Below are 19,519 nucleotides of genomic sequence, written 5' to 3'. Positions count from 1 at the left end.
CCCACAGTCAGCCCGGGGGGTTACAGCCGCCTTTTAGGTGGCTCAGAGTCACGTTGTTAACCAAGACCTCAGCTTTCCTTTAACTAAAAATAAATACATAAATATATAAATAAATAAAAAATCTCACCCCGTAAGCAGCAAAAACCCCCGAGCTTCGAATGCAGAAGAGGGCCGCGCCGGGGAAATCTGCTTTGCTTTGTAAGTAAGGACTTTTGGAGGCAGCCGCCAAGGTTTTGTGGCCCCTGGGGAGGGGGGAGATGCGGAGCCGGACTCAGCCCGCTCTGCCCGAAAACCGGCCGCGTTTTCCCTCCAGGGTGATTTTCTTCCTTTCTGTCTCTGCTGGAGTGATGCCCGGCACGTGCCGAAAACCATCCCAGGCTCTGGCCCCGGTCCTGGCCAGGAGGGAGTGAAGCTCAGCCCCACTCCCTCCTTTTACAGGGAGGAAAACAAAATGGAAAAAAACACCCAAATTGTCCTATATTAGAAGTGTGTAATTCCATTTTAAGGGCAGGGCAGCAATAGGGCTGGTACCACAGCCCCCAGTCCCACAGCCACTGTGGGTCACCAGCGTAACGATTAAATTAAAGTTTCTTTTGGGAAGGGGGGAGAGACGGGGACTCTCCTGCTCTGGGACCTTTCCCCTCCGGGGAGGCAGAGCCGGAGCAGCGAGCACGGTCCTGCCCGGAGGGCAGCGTGGAGGGGACGCGCACGGGCATCCCGGAGGAACAGCAGCAAGGAAAGCCCGGCGCTGCACCTTTCCCTTCCTCCGAGCCTTTTTCTTTTCCTCTTTTTAAGGGCTCAACCAGTTTCTTCCCCCTCCGACCGTCACCGTGGGGCACTGGCACCAGCCACTTTGCAAAACCCCATCCCGTAAAAGCCGCCTGATTTTGGCCCTGTTTGGGGATGCGCCGCTTCCATCCTTACAGAGCAAACTGATAGATGATTTGTTTTTCTCCCCCCTCCCCATTTAGCAAGAAGCACCAACGTGCCGTTGTCGCTTTGGGTCGGTTTGCTGCAGAAAAAGGCTCCCACAGGGGACGGGATAAGCCGATGGCAGGAGGGTCCCTGCACCCATCCCACCACTGCTGGTGGAGGGCGGCAAGGGGACCTTTTCTTCGGGGTTGTCCTCTCCTCCCGGGCTCTGCAGCCCCACGCCGCAGCCCAACGACCCCCCCGAGATGGGAAGAGAGCACGAGAACCATCTCTGCTCAACAGCTTCTTCCTGCAAAGGGGCAGGAAAAAGGAGGAGGAAAAGGCACCTTCTCACTTGCCTCCGGGCTCATCCCACCCTGCGAGAGAGACGCGGTTTTGCGAGGAGAGGGGAGGAGGAAAAAACACCACAGAGAGAGAGCCAGGGAGGGAAAAGGAAGGAAAGCGGAGGGACAGCGGAGGGGCAGCCCGGGGACACAGAGCCCCAGGTCTCGCCTGGCCGCTCCCGCCACCACCCGGCGGATTGGAGGGGTTTGATCTGAAGCGCTGCCTTATATTAATTTAACAGCCGGGGGAGGAGAAGGCGCCATTTCTGCCTTTTGCAGCTTCCAGGCTGACGGCAGAGCCGAAGCAAGAAAAATAATTATCATAAACCAACCAACCAAACAAACAAAAATTCCAAAAAAACTCCAGTGTAAAACTGGAGCGCAGGGAGCAAATGCTTTTCCTTCGCCTCGGCCCAACCGCTCGGGCGCTCCGCGCTGCCCCGCCACGGAGGGCATCCCTCTCCTGCCAGGGAGAGACAGAAGGGCGAACTGAAGGCAGGACCCCAAACCAGACCCGAGAACCTGGTTGCGATGAAGAAGAAAGTGGAGAAAGCGTCACACACAACAGAAACATTCAGAGTTTATTTTGGGGGAACAAAAAAAAAAAAGAGAAACAGAAGAGGAGTGAGATATTAAAAAAATAGCACTGAACGATGAAGCGGCAGCAGTCCCTCTACTGCTACAAAATGGCAACAACCCACACATGAACACACGGAGGCGGAACACCACTGAACTCCCACTGACTGTCATGTGCACCTCAGTTTGCTGCTCTGGAGAGAGGGAATGCCTGAAGCACACCAAGGACAGCTGAAACCATCGCCGTGGCTTAAAGGGGAATCCTCCAACTGGAAAACAAAATAAAAGCGGTTTCTGCCCATGTCTGCGTGGGCACATCCCCGAGTCACGTTCTCACGCCTCTCCTTCAAAGTCAAGATTCCTAAACATGAAAACTGGAGTTGGGGGGGAGGAGGAGAGAGAAAAAGAGGGAGAGCGTCATCAGTGGGGCTGTTGTCCCGCTCATGGGACCGTGCCGGCAGAGAGTAGCTGGTTCGTGTGCCGCAGCCCTCGCCGCTTGCTCGGCATTGCCGGCAAAAAAAAAAAAAGCCGTAGGCACGTGCCACCGCTCACAAAGGAGCACGGCCACGTTCCCACGAGATCCTTTACCTCTTTTCTCCCCAGATTCAGACTGTTTCCATGCTCATAGTGAGAGCCTTCCACACGGGTGTTTTAGATATCTCTTCCGAGATATTAATCTCCGAAGGATCAGTCCTGCAATAAATATTTGAGACAGCAATCCGTGACTGCAGGAACTGACGCCACCCAGCGCATCAGCACCAGCAAGAGGAACGGGGGGGAGGAGAACCAAAGCTGCGCATAAGCACAGCGGGTTGGGCGGGAGGAGGAGGTTTGGAAGGCGAGCCGGAGAGCCGCAGAGCTACAGCTCTGTGCAAAGGCTCTGCACAGAATCCCAGACTGGTCAGGGCTGGAGGGGCCCTCTGGAGCTCACCCAGTCCCACCCCCGCCAGAGCAGGGGCACCTACAGCAGTGGCACAGGACACATCCAGGCAGGTTTGGAATGGCTCCTGAGTGGGAGACTCCCCCACCTCTCTGGGCAGCCTGTGCCAGCGCTCTGCCGCCCGCCCTGCCCATAAATTTGCTCTTCCCGCCAAGCTGAGTGCATGGCGCTGGGATGCTCAGCAAAGATAAACGTGGAGAAAATTCTGCCAACCCCCTTCAGGCTGATCTTGCTGGGGGTCCTGCTGCTTGGTGGGGCTTTACCTGTCGCTGCTTGGCTTTGGGATATCCGCGCTGCTGGTCTTGCCCAGCTGCAGCCGAACGGAGTTTGCAGCAGCAGCTTCCATCATCTCCTGGGACTCCTGACATAAAAAGGGACAAATCAAAGTTCTCTGTCTATGATCGAAGTGGAGATAAACTAAACACCCAGCAAAACCCAGGTGCTGCCCTCTCCTTCTGACCTTCTGTTAGCGCAGCCGGGGAAAGACCTTTCACTCCAAACATTTTGGGGGGGGGTTAAAACCATCCTTACGAGCAAATCTTTCCATCATAATTATAATGTTGATTATAAATGGCACCTTTAAAAATTATACCGCTATTCAAGTGTTAAGCACACTGCTAATTTAAAAACAAGGTTATGATGCGGGATCCAGGCTGTCAGGATCTCTTTCTATTGAGTTCGGATCTTCCCCCAACATTTCAAAAGAAGCTGTGACGGAAAGAGGCAATCTCAGAGCCCGAGGGAGACATCCACCCCCGAGCACCCAGCAAGCATCACCTCTTCTTCTTTGGCTTCATTTTTGGCATCGGACAACTTCTTCCTGCTTTCTGGCATAAGGTCATCCAAAAAGCTGAGCTCCCGCTTTGAGAAGCAGAAGTCCATCACTTTCCGGACAAACACGAGAGCCAAAACCTTCACAAAATAAGAAGGAAGAGGGGGTTGAGGTGTGAGATGATGCTACGTCTCACTCCGACGCTGCAAACGTCCCGCTGCCGAGCGGCACCGGCTCTTACCATCATGGGAAAGATGATGGCAGCACGGGACACCTTGATGGCCCAGAGCAGGACGAGGCAGATGAGCTGGATCAAGGTGAAGAAATGCACCTTCCGCAAGGGAACGTGCCGCAGGTAGATGAAATCCGGCTGGTGTTTTGCCGGCATCCAAAAGAGCTTCAAGCGATCGAAGAACTGCAAAATAAAAGCGGAAAAGTTACCCCTTGGGGCTGCGGAAAGTTTCCGGCCCTGTTGGCACGTGGAAGGAGTTTTCAGGATCTCGCGTGCAGTGAGAAATCCTGGATCCCATTTTGTTCCTCCCAGGAGCAGCACCCGTTTTCCCTTTGCTCCATCTATAAACCAGTGTGTCCATGAGAGCTGCCCACCAAATTGCAATTATTCCACGTCCTTCTATTATAGAATCACAGAAGGGTTTAGGTTGGAAGGGACCTCGAAGATCATCCAGTCCCACCCCCTGCCTTGGGCAGGGACACCTCCCACCAGCCCAGGTTGCTCCAAGCCCCGTCCAACCTGGCCTTGAACACCTCCAGGGATGGGGCAGCCACAGATTCTCAGGGCAACCTGCGCTGGTGCCTCACCACCCTCACAGGGAAAAATTTCTCCCTGATATCTCATCTCAATCTGCCCTCTGTCAGTGTCAAACCATCCCCCCTCCTCCCATTGCTCCCCTCCCTCATCCAGAGTCCCTCCCCAACTCTCCTGGAGCCCCTTTAGGCACTGGCAGGGGCTCTGAGGACTCCCCGGAGCCTTCTCTTCTCCGGTCTGAACCCCCCACCTCTCCCAGACTGTCCTCCCAGCAGAGGGGCTCCAGCCCTCCCAGCAGCTTCAGGGCCTCCTCTGGCCCCGCTCCAGCAGGTCCATGTCTCTCCTGTGCTGCGGCCCCCGAGCTGGAGGCAGCACTGCAGGGGGTCTCCCCAGAGCAGAGCACAGCAGAGGGCACAATCCCCCCTCGCCCTGCCGGACACACTGCTGATGCAGCCCAGGATGCGGTCAGCCTTCTGGGCTGCGATCGCGCATTGCCGGCTCACGGTGAGCTTCTCATCAGTCCGCACCCCCAGGTCCTCCTCAGACCATCTCACCCCCCCTCCCTGTTCTTCTATAAAAATATATTTTTAATATATTCTATTCTTCTGTTTGTTATTTGGCATTTCTCAGCCCACTCAATCCCCCAGTGAGGATTCCCACCGGCAGTAGAAATCGCCTTCGCTTTGCACTGAATTCCCCCATTTTCACCACACCAAACACTGCCCTGTCCCAAACCGTGACGCAGAGCGCGCTGAACTTGCCTGGTCCTCCCGCCCTACGTACCTCCTGTGCCCCCACCAATCTTTTCCTTATACAAAATACTTTCACTGCCTGCTTTTGGGGAGGTTTTCTCCCACACCACTGCTTTTTTCCTGCTTCTCTGGAGATGACACAGCAGGGAGCTGCACGCTGTAAGAGTCCGTACCTGAATCCCTCTGAGCGACGACACGCCCATGTAGAGAAAGACACCGTAAAGCACAGGCATGGGTATAAACTGGGAAATTAAAAAAAAAATGCAATAATTTATTTTTTTAAATGCATTTCCAGTATTACTGCTCTCTTCTAGAGGCACTGCCTAAAATTGCCTAAAGCTTTCCAGTTTCCACAGGGTTAGAGATGTTTCAGCTCTCAACCCGTAGAGGTTTTGTGTGTGTGAGTGAGTGAGTGTATGCTCTGCTTTAGGCAGAGCATTTAGTTACGTTTCATTAGAATAATCTAATAAATTTTTAGTTACGTTTCATTAGAATACTCCTGTTTTCCTGAAAGGTTGGAGGAAAATAGGTCATTTCACCCATGAAACTGTACGCCACGTTCTGTGACGGCAGAAGAACATTTCTACACATTTTTGTGGCAACACGCAAAAGCGAAGTGCCTCCTTTTAGCCTAGAGCTGCGGTGACTTTGTGGGAGGAGCACACAAGGAAGCCCACGGGGATGATTTTGGTGTGTTTAGCTACTGGGAACGGCTGTTGGGAGGCATTTGGGGGAGTCAATTGCATCCCATAAGGTGCTGCCTGCTTGAAAGAGAGCAGTGTACTGGTCTGAATCCGCTTTGTCGTAACCCATAAACACAGGTGGGCCTGAGAGACACCTGGGAATTAAAGCAGTTGTCCTGCTCGCTTGCCTCGAGGACACCAAACTGGTGGAAAGGGTAACTGAGGCTGGTTCCCACCATGGGCCAAGCCTCAAGGTTTGGGATCGCCTCCTCCTCTGCTCCACACCTACTCAGGCCTGGAGGGAGGGGATGGTTTTTGTCAAACCTGCAAAAAGCTCACGCTTGTTGGGCGTTTTGCATTTTCCTCTTACCTTTAACACCGAAGTGAAGAAGACAGAGCAGCCCATGAGCACAAAGATCATCAAGCCGGTGACTCTCTGCTCTCGTATCCCCAGAAACTTGGGTTGTTCTCCTGGAGCTGAGCAGCCAGACTCCACTTTGAGGCTATTCACGTGGGTGATGGACAGGACAGTCGCAGCCACAAACCAGGGCAGCCCCATCACGGAGCACACCCCGAGCATCACGGCCACCATGAAAAGGTCCAGGTGGTACCCGCATCCTTTCTGTGGGCAGCAAAACAAGGAACAGAGCATCCCACAGCACAAGAGCGAGGACAACGTCGCGACTCAGACTCAAACCCTACTTGGGCGCAAGTCACCCTCTTGAAAATTTAAGAGAAGAATTGGCAAAAATAAGGATGGATCCGGTCTTTGCGCAAGCACCTTGCATGAAAATCTGGCAGGAGTTCAGACCAAGTGGATTTGGGAGGTTTGTGCAATAGCTACTTCTCAAACAAACACACAAACAAACAGACTATTTTCATTCATAAAGAAATTTCTACTGCTTGTAAGCAAGATGTGACCCCGAGTTATCCCTGGCAGTGTGTCAAAACAGTTCGTTCCCCCAGCTCCTGCTGGCGTTTTGAAACAAAAACACGCTTCTATAGTGCTCGAAAATTAATTTGCTCCTCCAAAAGATTGCTCATCTGAACTGCCCTCGTTTGCTCCCTGTGACATCACTAATCCAGCAGAGCATCCTGCCACACAGCCTGACATTGTCCCAAACCAACGCCTTCACAAAGCACTTGGCATAGGAGCTTCTCCCCACACCTGCAGCCCAGAGTGGGGTGGGGATGGGGTCAGCTCTCGCAGCCCCTTACCTTCAGCTTGTGCTCCTTCCTGTTGACAATGACAGACGTGATCTGCTGGTCCATGAATATCAAGATGGTGCAGAGCAGAGCTGGGATGGGCGCGGCCAACACCGTCCACCAAGGGTTGGGCCCTATGGGGTTGACCAACCACCCGCGGTCGTCTCTGGTAGGCTGCAACAAAGCCAAAACACACATCAGGATCAACTCCCAGCCCAGCCACTTCACTGGCTTTGATTTTCCTCTCCATCGCTGTGCCGCCTCATCTCCTGGCCCTGCCTTCATGTCACCCTCTCCTACGGGGTTCAGCAGTGCCAGCGTCCTCGTCGCAAGCACCTATAGATACTTCTGTAGGTATCAAGTTTTGGGGCTGGCGTCTTCTTTCCAGAAGGAAACGATGCATTCGGAGGTGGAAGAGGAGATAGTAACACCACCAGCATCCCCAGACTCAGCCCTGTCCTGTCCCAGCATCACCTTGTGGCATCCCCAAGGGCTGAAAGTGGCTCCACACCAAAACACCCCATTACCTTGAACATGTGGGGGACGTGGAGCTTCGGCGATGGGATCCCAACCAGGAAGTCAATGAGGACCATGACGACGATGGTGAGGAAGACACCAAAGTCACTTACTGTGGACCGTACCTGGGGCAAGAAAGCAGAGCTGAAAGGGACAGCACAAACGGGGCCATACCGTGAGATGGAAAAGTTAAAGACATCAACAGCATTAAGGCTGGTTAACAAATTCCCACCACTCTGAGAAGATGCAGCCAAATCCCTCGGTTAGATGCTGTTGCTGTGTTTGTACCTGCGAGATCTGGTGTCAGGCAATAAAAAAAGTTTAATTAGGTGGAAAAGGGTGGTTTAAATTCAAACCTTAAAAAAAAGCCAATAAATATTAAAAAATAAGGAAACAGACATCTGCCACTACAGCTGCACTCACAGCGACAATGGGAATAAGGCACTGAGGCATCATTTACTCCTCAAAAGGAAGAAACAGTGTCTTTTGTGTCTTTTTCTATGGCAGTTCCTCATTTGAATCAACTTTCCCCTTGGGCACACCAGGTGAAAAAAAACACAAACGAAAAAACAACAAACAACCAACTTTGGAAGACCTGATTTCCCACTGCCTGGGCAAAAAACCGCTCCGGGGCAGGTCGCGAGGCAGGTGGGAAATGCTACGATCGTTTTGCACTCCTGGAAATGAGTGAGGGACATCCAAGTTTGGCCTTCAAGGTCCAATATTTCCCAGTTTGACCAAGCGGTGGCAAACACTGCTTAGTGCTCCGGGAAAGCCATTTTGGGAAATGAGTGTGGAGACTGCTGCTGGCCACCGTCTTCTACCTACTCTGGTCGGGAAGTAGCGGCTGGTTTTAAACTTCTTCAATAAGCCCGACAGGACAAAGGTGGAGAAGAAGAGGATGCAGCACCAGAAGAGGACATCGGGCGTGTAGGGGCCATCGTGTCCACAGGCAGGTCCACGAAACTCTCCATGCAAATACCGACATTCCTGGGGAAACAGAGCATCAGGACACAAAGGTAGTGCACATGCGGCAAGGAAACCTCGGATAACTAGGGAGTTTGGAGGATCTTGCTCCAAGATCTGTGACCTCGGGACTGCTGCTGCCAGCAGAGATTTATATTTAACGATCAACAGCAGCTGAATAAGTGACACATGGAGCTACACAGACAGCGGAGAGAGGAGATGTGATGGGACACTGTACCACAGACCCATGGCACATCCTCTGCTTGAACAGCAGGTAACCGTGGCTGAAGAAGACACCAGAGGGGAAGGAAACACTGGAAACTCTTGGGGAGAGTGAAAGAGGGAACGGGGAATGAGGGCTAAGACAACAGCGACAGGAAAGGAGAAGAGACAAATTGTCCCTTCCCAGGGGCAGGCTCACAGGACACGGACAAGGGGGGTGAAGATGTCCATAAGAGCGTCCCACCCTGTGCCTGAGCTCTGATTCCAGCAACAATGGCCCAAGGGGCTGCTCAGACATGCAAGTTTATGCACGTACCTTCAGACAGCGCTGAGTAAGAAAGCAAGGCCTGGAGTTACTAGGAACCAATTAAGGAAGCTAATTATGGCCTTCAAGCATGAACTGAAGTCCTCCAACTTCTCCAATAACCAAAGCACCCACTGAACCTTGCTCCCAGACAGAACCGCTGTCCTGAGGATAACAGTTATTGCCCACCATGTCGGGGATGAGGTGGACTCTCCTTCCCAGGCCCAAGGGGGTTAAACCCACACCTTAGACTGAAGTAATGACTTTTCAGAGCAGCACTGGCACAGTTGGAAGCCCATCATCACCTGAAGGGCTCTGAGCTTTGCACCAGGCCAGTGCCCCTGGACCCCGCGGCCGCAGCACGAGGAAGCAGTGACTCGGGGCACTTACAGTCACCGTGAGGTTCTCCCAGGTGATGCCAGACACATTGATCTTGTTGCTCTCCCAGAACTGCAGGGTTTCGTTGCTGGGATGGGTCGGTGCCTCACACTTACAGCTGGGAGGAGAGAAGCCAAGACAGGGGTGAGGGGAAGGCGATGGAGGTGCAGCCCTGAGCTCCTGCCAAGGGGCAGTGGCGTTTTAGGAGGAAGAAACCCACTAGGAGATGGTGAGGAAGTCCAGCTTGCTGTGCGTGTGCACAGGGTAGGTCTCTCGCAGGTGACTCAGCTTCTCCAGAGCCTCATAGATGAAGATGATGCAGATGAGGGAGGCAAAGGCTTCTTCGGTGAAGCGGGTGATGTAGCACACCAAAGAGCTAGCATCAGTGGCCACCAGCACTATGCAGAAGAAGGCGGTCCACAGACCAATGCATGCCCGGAGAGAGAGATAAGAGAGCGCGTAGTCCCTGGGAAAGCAAAAGAAAACGCAGGGTGGAGAGGGCAGCAAGAGACTCCGAGCCGTGCCTTCCTTCGGGGAAAGTCGGCAGCAATTCAGGAGCGTGTCAAGGCTGCGGATGGTAAATGCAGTTTCCGGTCCTACGACAGACAGCCTCGGGGCTGCGGCACAGGGTGTGGGCCCGCAGGAGGAGAGGCTAATTAATCCTTATTTAACAATGACCTTGTGTTAATGCCTCGGAGGCTAATTGAGGTCAGGTCCCTGTTGTGGAAGGTGGTGTTCTCCCACATCACCCCGATGCCCTAACAGCGAAACCGGCTGGGTTTGCACCCAGTTACCTGCTGCCAGCAAGTTGGGGCTTCATAATAAATTTAATTGCAATAAGGGGGTTAATCTCCCATCACAGTTGCCACAACAAAAAGACTGTCATGGAAAATATCCATTTCGCGTGAAAAGCTCCTGCTTTCTCAAAAATCATCAAAACATTGGACCAGAAAACTCTTTGGATATGTGGGTAAAATATATTTCCACTTCCAGCAAAAATCATGCAAAAAAGTGCCCGAGTTTGTACTGAGAGGAAAGCAAATCTTCCCTCATTCCCAAACCAGAGTCATTTGTCTCATCTTCCCTGTGCAGCCCAGCTCGGGCATCCACATCCTTGTGGTTTCTCCTCCTCCTGCTCTTTCACTTTAACCCTAAAAACCCCGAACCACCCATCCATCCTTCAGAGACCGAGGGCTCCTGCACCGTCACATACTAAAGCAGCAGCACATGATGTCTGTGACACAGAAGACAACTTCAATCTACCAACTACCACTAAGAAAAACATCTTTTCTCCATCCCTGCCTTCTTCCAAAGGCGCTCGCAGCACCTGGCCGCAGCAGCCAGCCTTACTTGCAGAATTTGTAGAGGATCTTCTCGAACACGAGGACGGGGCCGGTGCTGCCGAGGATGGTGAGAGGTTGGCCAGCAAAGAGGGAATACACCACGCCGGTCATGGATGCGCCCAGCAGCGACTCCATGGCACTCTGTCCGGGGAAGAGAGGCAGCAGCGAGTAATTAAATCATTAGGGGGAAAAAAACAAGTGCAAATTCACTGCAGCAAGGACTTTTGCATGAGTTTTGTCCTCCCCCGTGCCACCCAACAGAGAGAGGTGCTCACTATGTGGCCGTTGGTCGCCTCCCCCAGCAGTCCCCCGAAGGTGATGATGGGGGACATGCAGGCACAGTAGAGGAAGAGGAAGGACGCCAGACACTGCAGGCTCAGACCATCCCGAAAGTCACTCCAGAACCAGGGGGCTTTTCGCTTCATATCCCGGATCAAACCTCCAAAGAGCCTGGAGGAAGGAAAAAAAAAACCAAACCATTTTCGTGGAAGACAGCGTTAAGTTTTCTTGGCTGAGGAAGGACAATCGCAAGCACAGAGTAACTTCCATTGCTAAAAAGAAGTCTCCTTCTCCCATTTTAGCCCCAGTAGAAACTGAGGCATATGAAAAAACCCTCCAACAAAAAGAAAAAGAGACCAAACCTGAGAGCCCGTCCCTTCTTATTGCAACAGTCCCTCACTTTGAGAAGCAGCAGAGCTCTACCTGGAGGTACTTACACATCTGCTTCCACCCCAAAGCAAGAAAACCTGTGTGCAACCATGCTGCGGCTCAGCCCAGCTGCCCAAATCTCCCACCCACCCAGCCCAGGGGACCAAGCTGGGAACCTGGAGCCCCTTCACTGACCCAGTTAACCCCAAAACTCTGCTAGAAGGGAGGTGTGCGCTCAGATTTTAGGGGCAAACAGAAAAACACCCCACCAAACTATTTCAGTTCACACCTTCCTGTCCGCTCCAGTTCAGGACCGCTGTGCTTCTCCGGCTTGCTGTGAGAAGCGCTGTCATCGAGAGCTTCTGGCACCTTCCTTTTTTCCTGTTAAAATGGAAATAAGATAAAGATATGTCTTTGCAGCCACTGGCTTGTTTTGCTTTTTGGGCTGGGTACGTGACCTATGAATTTGGGCCCCTGAGCAGCACCCCCAGCCGTGCTGCCCTCCTGCCCGTCCCCCTCGTGCCTCCTTCTGCCGCAGCACCCACCTGCGAAGGGACGTTTTTCGGGGGCTCAATTCGTATGGAGGGATCCCACTCTCCTGGCGGCAAAACCATGACCTGATCTAGAAACTCATCGATGCCAGCCACCAGGTCAGCCCTGTTCTTGGCTTTATAGGCAACGTCGTGGAAAACCTGCCGTAGGAGACAACCTGGTGAGAGCATGACCCATCTCGGATGTCCTAACCAGTGCAATAAGCTCTTGGCTAAATGCAAGGTCATTTCCCCCAAATCGCCTGTTGGAAGTGGCAGGAAATATTCCCCCCAAAGGAAAAATCTGTGCATCACAGTATTTGTAACCATCTCCACCAGGCTCCCGTCCCCCATGGCACACCACAGCCTTCTGCTTCAAGAGAAGTTTCACTGGCCCTGGCAATGCCACCACTGGGGACAGCGTGCTGGGGACCCTGGGGAGAAGGATGAGGCGCGGGCTGCAGCCCAGGTGGGATTTTAGCCTCCAGCAGGCAGCTAACAGGGACAACAAACCCTCTTCCTCACTACTACAGAGACAGGGAGAGGTGAAGAAAGCCCAAAAAAATGACCCGGAGATATCTCTTATCTCGTCACACCTCGTCCGTCATGATAGTAGCCATGGACCTGCCGATCTCATGGTACTGATGGGCTTTTCCTCCTGGTCCAAGCAAAACAAACAGGAACCTAGGCAAGAAAACCAAAATGAGAGAGAAGAACATGGCCTCACTCAAAGGGCGCCCAAGGAAATCCCTGGGAGCTCCCAGCCCAGAGCGTGGCTCCAGGGGGGACGTGTAGGCTCACTGACTCCCGTGATGAATTTGAAACGCATCAAAACCAAATGCAAATTTGAGGTTTGGGCCAACTTTCATTAAAATTGGCCAATGGGTTTAAAAGCTCCAGCAGGGAAGGGAGGAATGAAAGCACGGAGATGTGGGTGGGAGAAACGTGCTTGCTCCCACTGGCCGTGTTCCCCTGGGACGCCCAACTGATGCATGAATTTGGTGTTTTGTTGTGGTGTTTTTTTTTTTAAATAAAAACTTTGCGCTTCTCATTCAGACCTCGTTGGGATGGGAACTTCCGTCATGCCCGAGAGGAGGACAGCTGGGGTCAGGCGGACAAATGCCACGATGGGCTGGCGAAGGAAATCCAGCTCTCCTACGAGCACGTTGCACGCTTCAGCCCCGGTGGGAATTTTCTTCATGAAGCGCAGCTCCGCCTGGGCATGACAAAGGATTTTCAGGCCATTACCCCAAAAGTAAAGCCCACCGCACTCTGCAGAACACTCTGCAGCCAAGTTCGCAAGAACAAATCTGGCCCTAAAGGCGTAACAAAGCTACGAGTGTCTCACCTTGCTTAGATCCACTGCATTGGTGTCACGGTTCACCCCATTTTTAGCTTCTGCCGTGGTGGGAGATGGATGAGGAGTGAGTGTTTGGGTTGGGAGGAGAAAGAAAGACACTGAGAAAGACAGGCAAAGAGCAATCGGGACACTTCTCCTTTGCCGGGAGAAGTCTAATGGGGCCAAAGCCCTGCAGAAACCTTCACCTGGTGCCAAAGCCTGGCAGAAACCCTCACCGGGTACCAAACCCTGCAGGAACCCTCACCTGGCTTGCCGAGGGGATGCACGTCTAACTGCTTCTTGCTCATGTCAGCAAATGAGCAGACGATGGGGAGAAGGTTGTTTCTTTTCTTCTCGTTCTGATGGTGATGCTTCTTCAAAAGCACTTCTCGAACTTTCGCCCGCATGCGCTCATCAAACTCTGCAGACTGCTCTCGCTGGCCCAGGATCATATCTGGAGATGGCAATGGGAAACGAAGCCGTCAGAGCAGAAAGTCCCCAAGTCCCGACCCCTCAAGCCCCCGGCGAAGGCTGCGCCACGCAGGATACCCTAACGAGGGCTCAGCCTTGCTTAGCAAGACGTTTTAACGCAGTTCAGCCTTTGCAGTGAAAGGAAGAATTCTCTTTTGCTAAAAGCCATCATCAAAGTGCTTATTCATCACTCCGCTCAGATAATTATTCCCAATCCTAGATAATGACATTTTTTTGCCCAATCTGGCGTTTCTAGACAGACTCTCTAGACTCGACACATTTCAACAAATTATAAGCAATCTCTAGCACAGACTTTCCCAGAGTTTCCTTTGCCCATCGACTGCAATTTGCCAAACACAGGGAGAAACGTGCTAATAACGGCTCCGATTTCTCCAGCTCTTGCAAGGGCTGAATGGAGACCTGCCAGTCAAAGATAATTTCTCCAAAGCCGCTTTTTCAATTAACTTCAATTATCTTCCCCACAGAAATATGCTGCTTGGTCACCTGCCATATAAACTCTGCCTTTAAAGCTCTTAAATCCTGGATGTTAAGGCAATAGGAAAAAAACAAAACAAAGAACGGGAGGAAACAGCTTGTAGTAAGTAGCTTATTTAAGGAGGTTCAGCTCTTACGCAGACTCCGTGTTCCTAAGAGCAGCCTGCCAAGCCCTGACACTCCTTTCTGGCCAGAGAATATTCTCTAATCGCCTCTCTGACCCCACAAATTGCTTTCAAAAGGCTCCCATACTGGGAGAAAAAGCTGATGTGACTGTTGTACACCCAGTCTACATCCAAAAAGCAACCCACCATTTAAAAACACAGCGCGACTTCTGGAAAAGGATGTGCCATTGGGGCAGGGTTTGATACGGGAGTGAAGGGCACCGCGGCAAATTGAGCTCAGCCGTTCCCGGCGGGACGCAGTGCGCTCAGTACCTGCGATCTCTTCGATGCTGTTGGCACAAACGTCCAGCAGCACCATCCCGTTGCTGATGCAGCTCCGCAGCTCAAAGAGGCTGTGCAAGGACAGCGTGGCCACGTAGGGCTTGCTCCAGCGCTCGCCGCCATCTTCCACGTCCTCCTCAAACTTCAGCCACCTGCGGACATTGGGCACGATCAGCCCCGTTGCAAGAAAACAGCCTCAGCTCTGCAACCCCTTCGGTGCAGCTACGGGGCGGCAAGAGGAGAAGGCTCCGCGCATCGGCACCTGCAGCTGCAAAAGCTTCGCGTTCCGGAGAGCGGAAGGCAGAGCCCACGGCCGCCACCGCAGCCGGCGGCAGGGATTTACCTTGCCGTTTCCTTCCACTCGGCATCTTCACCCGCCTTCAGGAAGATCTCATCCAGCTCAGTGAACAAGTGGTGGGGAACATGCTGCTCGTCCTCCTCGGTGCTGAGGATGAACTGCACCCGCTGGGATGGGGTGTCTGGGGGCAGAAGATAAATCCCGTTACCACACCTGCATTCGACCCGTCATGCTCACACGCAAAGTGGCCATCGATCGGCACCAGTTCAGCCCTAAATATTGGGCTAGCCCCTCTCCCCCGGGTCTGGCCAGGCTTGCACAGAGCCACGGAGAAGGAGAAGCATCTGTTCCACCTCTGCAGAAGGACGGGCCACTTTCCTTCCCCACGTTTCCATTTTTAAAGGCAGGATCCCTCTACGGAAGACCAGCCTCAATCCATTATGCCTTCAACTGCCTCCCAAATAATGCCACTTTCCCTCAGAAGAACAGCAAACCACACAAATCAGCCACACAGACCTGCTTGCAGAGGACCCCGGCACCCACGCAGCCCCGAGAAGGCTCGTGAACACTGCGGCGGGACTTACAGTGGTAGCCCTGCTCCATCGGGGCACAGTCCTTCTCCCGTTCCTTCTTCCGATGCTTCTGGCGGTGGGGTCGGTGGTGCCGGTGGCACCGGTGGCTTTGCCTCACCAGCGGCATCTGCACGCCCACGGACAGGGTGCGGTGGCCTGCGAAAAAAGCAGTGTTCGCATCACTCTCGATATTGCGGAGACGGTTGACGCCGCTGCCACGATTAAACCAGCGCATCCATCCCAGGAGGAAACACCAACTTCTCTTCATTTTAGTTTCGCTGCATCCCTGAATGTCAGAGACCCCTCCCTTTTTCCAAGCCTGTTTTACTCTAACTTTGCAACAACAGAGCAACAACAAGCGATGGCTCCGGGTCACCTAAAAGTGCCCTGAAAATATCAACCCTTGTCTAAAATTCCAGCTTTGGCTGGACAACACTCAGACCTGCTCATTAAGCAGCGACAGAAGGTAATTATTTTTAAAATCTTTGTATGGCACAAGGCAACAAGAGGAGATCCAATCAGTCCTGTGATAATGAAGTCTGGAACAAAAAAAAAAGAAAATCACAGCCCTGTGTCTGCAGCCATCAAATTATTCTCCTGACCTCTCCAAGCCAAGAGCAGCCTCTGAGAAAACAAGCTGGGAACTACCAAGCTCTGTGGCCAACGCTCACACCGCAGATGCCATGGGGGCTTTTTCCCCTCTGTCTAAAAGCCATAATATTAAAACAATGTGAAAATAACTGTGCTTGTTTATTTAGAAGCACGCCACGTTTCGCTGCAGGTGATGCATACACTGAGCACAGGACGCGGCAGGGACTTAGCGCGACGGAAAAACGCGTGGGGCTGGTGGCACCTCTCCCGACTCACCTTCCAGCTCCTCCTTCTCATAGTGAATAGTGACAGCGGTGCTCGTTCTTCCCTGGTCAATCACCGCCTCCTCGTCGTGTCTCTGTTTAGTGAGGAGAAGAAGATACAAGTTGGGACCAGGTGAGGAGAGCTCCCTTACGTCTTCCCAGTCATCACCCATCCCTGCGGCCACGTGAGCCCAAGAGCATCACACCTCTGCGTGTCTCCTCCTCCAGGCACAGCCCAAAAAACACGGACTTGGAGGTTTTTATTCCCATACCCAAATAAAACCACCTGTAATGTCACCTGTATTGTATATACCGTGAGTCTGGAAGGATTTACTAAAAGGGGAGACAGTTGAGTGTTTCAAACCAAACCCAAACCTCCTGCTTCGTTCTTGTGGTTCCTTTCGAAAAATTAAAATTAAAAAAGGGATTTCCAAACTGGGGGTGGAGTGGGGTGGGGGAACCCAACTCCACACTTTTGAGCACAGCCAGTTTCATTCTCCAAAAGTGATACCTGCAGGACTCACTAGATGGCACTTGGCCACAGGACATGGCCACCATCAACCTCCAAAGGCCCTCAAGAACCTGCAAGGGTGAAGCTTCGACTTCAGCCCAACCAGGCTCGGGCTTCTCTTGCTGCAAGCCCGCTTTCCACACAAAACTGCGTTTTTCTCCTCAAAAGAAAAGCCAAAGACTAACAGCTAATGCCCTCCTTGGCTGAAATACCACTGCCAGCGCTGCACAAAGAGCATCTGTGCCTTAAAAGCTGAAGGAGAATTACAGGCGTTCTCTTCTCCCCTTGCCCCTGGGCTGGGGAAGGGCATCACCGGGATCACCACGCTCAAAGAAATAAAAACCCAACCACGTCTCACACTCGAGTCGCAACTGCAACTTTGAAAGGGCCTCCAGGAAACCCTTCTCTTTAGAGAAGAGCAAAACACCAGAAATCTGCTTTTTATCCCCCAAATCCCTGCTTCGACTGAATGGCATCATCTGCTGCCGCGCAGCAGCGACACTCGGGAAGCTCACACCTCCCGCTCACCAGTTAATTTAATGAGCAAAAGGAACAAACGTTCCCATCTGGGAATGAGTTTTTTCTGGCCCCCAAGTACTAATTTCAAAGCCGACTTGCTGCGACCTCCCCGCCACCTCCCGGCACTCGCCCGCGTCACCCGGCAGCCGGATTATGACGCGCCTGTGGCTTTCCCGTCCTCTCTCCCACGCCGATCTCCACCACCCTCCGTCCCTTCTTAGCAATGCGTCTACTCCCCTCCAGATTTACCGGAAAAAAAACTCAAAAACCCAAACCCCATCCTCAGAAAAGGCACGGGACAAAAGGGGCTTAATCAAATCGCTTTAAATGGCAATTTTAGTAAAATCATTACTTAAGTAAAACACCAATTTGAATTAAATCACAATTTAAGTAAAATCGCCACCGAAATAAAACCCCAATTTGAATTAAATCACTGTTTAAATTAAATCGCAACTTAGATACAATCACAATTGAAATAAAATCGCAATTTAAATACAATAGCGAGCTTGAGTGTGTTACAGGGGTGTCAGAGTGGGAATAAACGGAGCGATTTGGGCATCACAGCTCCCCAAATCCCCCCCGAGCAACATGGGGAAAGTCTGCTTCTCTCTCAGAAACCATTTTGGCTCCGTGCTCCCACCCACGATGCTAAACCTGCCCCCGGCAGGGCACAAAGCATCGTCCCCCCGCATCCTTCCCTGCTCTGGCGACATGCCACTGGGATTTTGGGAAGTCTCCCCCCCTTTTTGGGGGATGCGCAGACCCTCGGCACAGCCCTCCCACCTGTAACTCTTCCAGAAGTGTCATTTTGGGACCCTTGTCCTGCTTCATCCTCAAGTCGGTCACCGGTTTTGGGGGATAACTGAGCCTCCAGATCAATCAGAGGACCAAACCCTCCGACTGCAGCCCAGTGACTCCCAGTCTGCACCATCTCCAGCACATAAACAGCGACCGTTGCTGGGATCGGAATGTTCAGGGTGACCCCAGCAGTTATTTAAAGCTATACACCCCAATACTGATCCCGCTTGGAAAACTTAGCGGATGGGGAGAAACCTGCTCTGTTTTGAGGAAAAACTCTCCAGAATAGAGAAAAGGGGTGGAAACGCTGCATCTCGGCAGGGCAAAAGGTGTTACACAGTGTTTGGGTGTATTTGAAAGCCCAAACTGCCAAAAGACCACGTGAGGCACAAACCCTTGGGGAAATGCCCGTTATGGGGCAGCCCTGATTTTCATCAACATTTCCTGCATCAAATCAGGGTGTTTCAGGGAGGTCTCCCTTCGGCACAGCCTCCGTCCCTTCGCGGCTTCCATAAACCCTCGTTAGCCAGACCAAGTCCTACGCCGTACGGAAATGTCCAGGGAAGCCCCATGTTTTACTCTCCTCGCTTCCGCCAGCTATCTCCAGCCCTACTTTATGTTCCGAGCGGAGCTAATCCCTCATTTCCAGCCTACAGATTCATTTGCTGTCATGAACTTCCTCCCCGGCGCTGCTCAGCACAAAGGTTGACAGCCCCGGCTCGCCCTGAAAGGTGACATGGGATGTAAAATAACACAGCGAAGGAGGGTGACAATGAGGTCTAATCCGTTAAAATCCCATCGGGATCCAAGCTCAGATCTCTGCTGCTTTTTTATTATTTAGTATTAAAGCTTCAGGCGCAAATACAGGAGAAAGAAGCCAAGCGGGTCCGTGGCAAGACACTCCGAGAATCCCATCGCCCTTCCCCAGTTGTTGCAGCAGAAATCGCAGCAAACCTCGCACAGAGATGCCACCGAAGGAAACGGTGCCACTCAAAACCCTCTTTTTCCCGATTAAGACACCCAAATGGACTCAGAAAGGTTATTTCATTGAGGAAATCGCTGGAGGATTTAAGGATTTAATAAGTCTATGGGATCTGTGGACGCGTGGGCTTGGGATGGGATGGAGCAGGATGGAGAGATGCCTCCAGAAAGCAAATTATCCCATCCCAGGATGGGTACCAGCACTTGCAGACACTTCGCCTTCCCTCTTTGTCCTTCTCCGCTGCTGCCAGGCGCCTGGAAAACATCAAATCATCGAAACTGGGCTGGGAAAGGGGATGGCAAGCTCACTTTTGACTTTCGGAGCAGAGAGTGTTGTTCCCTCTCAAGAAAACTTCTCCAAATTATTATTTTGCTGC

General features: G+C 52.3%; 1 protein-coding gene and 1 pseudogene across 2 annotated transcripts in view; both read right to left on the bottom strand.

Moving 5' to 3' along the window:
- Positions 1 to 2,437: 2,437 nt before the first annotated feature.
- The window catches only part of LOC309675612 (electroneutral sodium bicarbonate exchanger 1-like), a 215,274-nt pseudogene continuing 198,192 nt past the window's right edge, over positions 2,438 to 19,519 (bottom strand). The window contains exon 23 of the transcript in view: positions 2,438 to 2,525. The product of the transcript in view is annotated as an electroneutral sodium bicarbonate exchanger 1-like (transcript). The remainder of the gene's footprint in view (positions 2,526 to 19,519) is intronic.
- The window catches only part of LOC309675570 (electroneutral sodium bicarbonate exchanger 1-like), a gene marked incomplete at both ends in the record, with an annotated part of 147,243 nt that continues 131,225 nt past the window's right edge, over positions 3,502 to 19,519 (bottom strand). Inside the window, 16 exons of the mRNA XM_082487896.1 lie at positions 3,502 to 3,684; positions 3,786 to 3,959; positions 5,236 to 5,304; positions 6,116 to 6,367; positions 6,964 to 7,125; positions 7,479 to 7,592; positions 8,296 to 8,436; positions 9,581 to 9,803; positions 10,688 to 10,821; positions 10,956 to 11,123; positions 11,880 to 12,020; positions 12,455 to 12,542; positions 12,917 to 13,056; positions 13,515 to 13,651; positions 14,601 to 14,761; positions 14,953 to 15,088. Of these exons, the coding sequence (XP_082344022.1) occupies positions 3,502 to 3,684; positions 3,786 to 3,959; positions 5,236 to 5,304; positions 6,116 to 6,367; positions 6,964 to 7,125; positions 7,479 to 7,592; positions 8,296 to 8,436; positions 9,581 to 9,803; positions 10,688 to 10,821; positions 10,956 to 11,123; positions 11,880 to 12,020; positions 12,455 to 12,542; positions 12,917 to 13,056; positions 13,515 to 13,651; positions 14,601 to 14,761; positions 14,953 to 15,088 (2,423 nt within the window). The remainder of the gene's footprint in view (positions 3,685 to 3,785; positions 3,960 to 5,235; positions 5,305 to 6,115; positions 6,368 to 6,963; positions 7,126 to 7,478; positions 7,593 to 8,295; positions 8,437 to 9,580; positions 9,804 to 10,687; positions 10,822 to 10,955; positions 11,124 to 11,879; positions 12,021 to 12,454; positions 12,543 to 12,916; positions 13,057 to 13,514; positions 13,652 to 14,600; positions 14,762 to 14,952; positions 15,089 to 19,519) is intronic.

Source organism: Vanellus vanellus, assembly GCF_965231255.1.
Source record: "Vanellus vanellus genome assembly, chromosome: 9".
Classification (NCBI taxonomy): domain Eukaryota; kingdom Metazoa; phylum Chordata; class Aves; order Charadriiformes; family Charadriidae; genus Vanellus; species Vanellus vanellus.
This window is presented reverse-complemented; position numbering and strand designations above follow the sequence as displayed.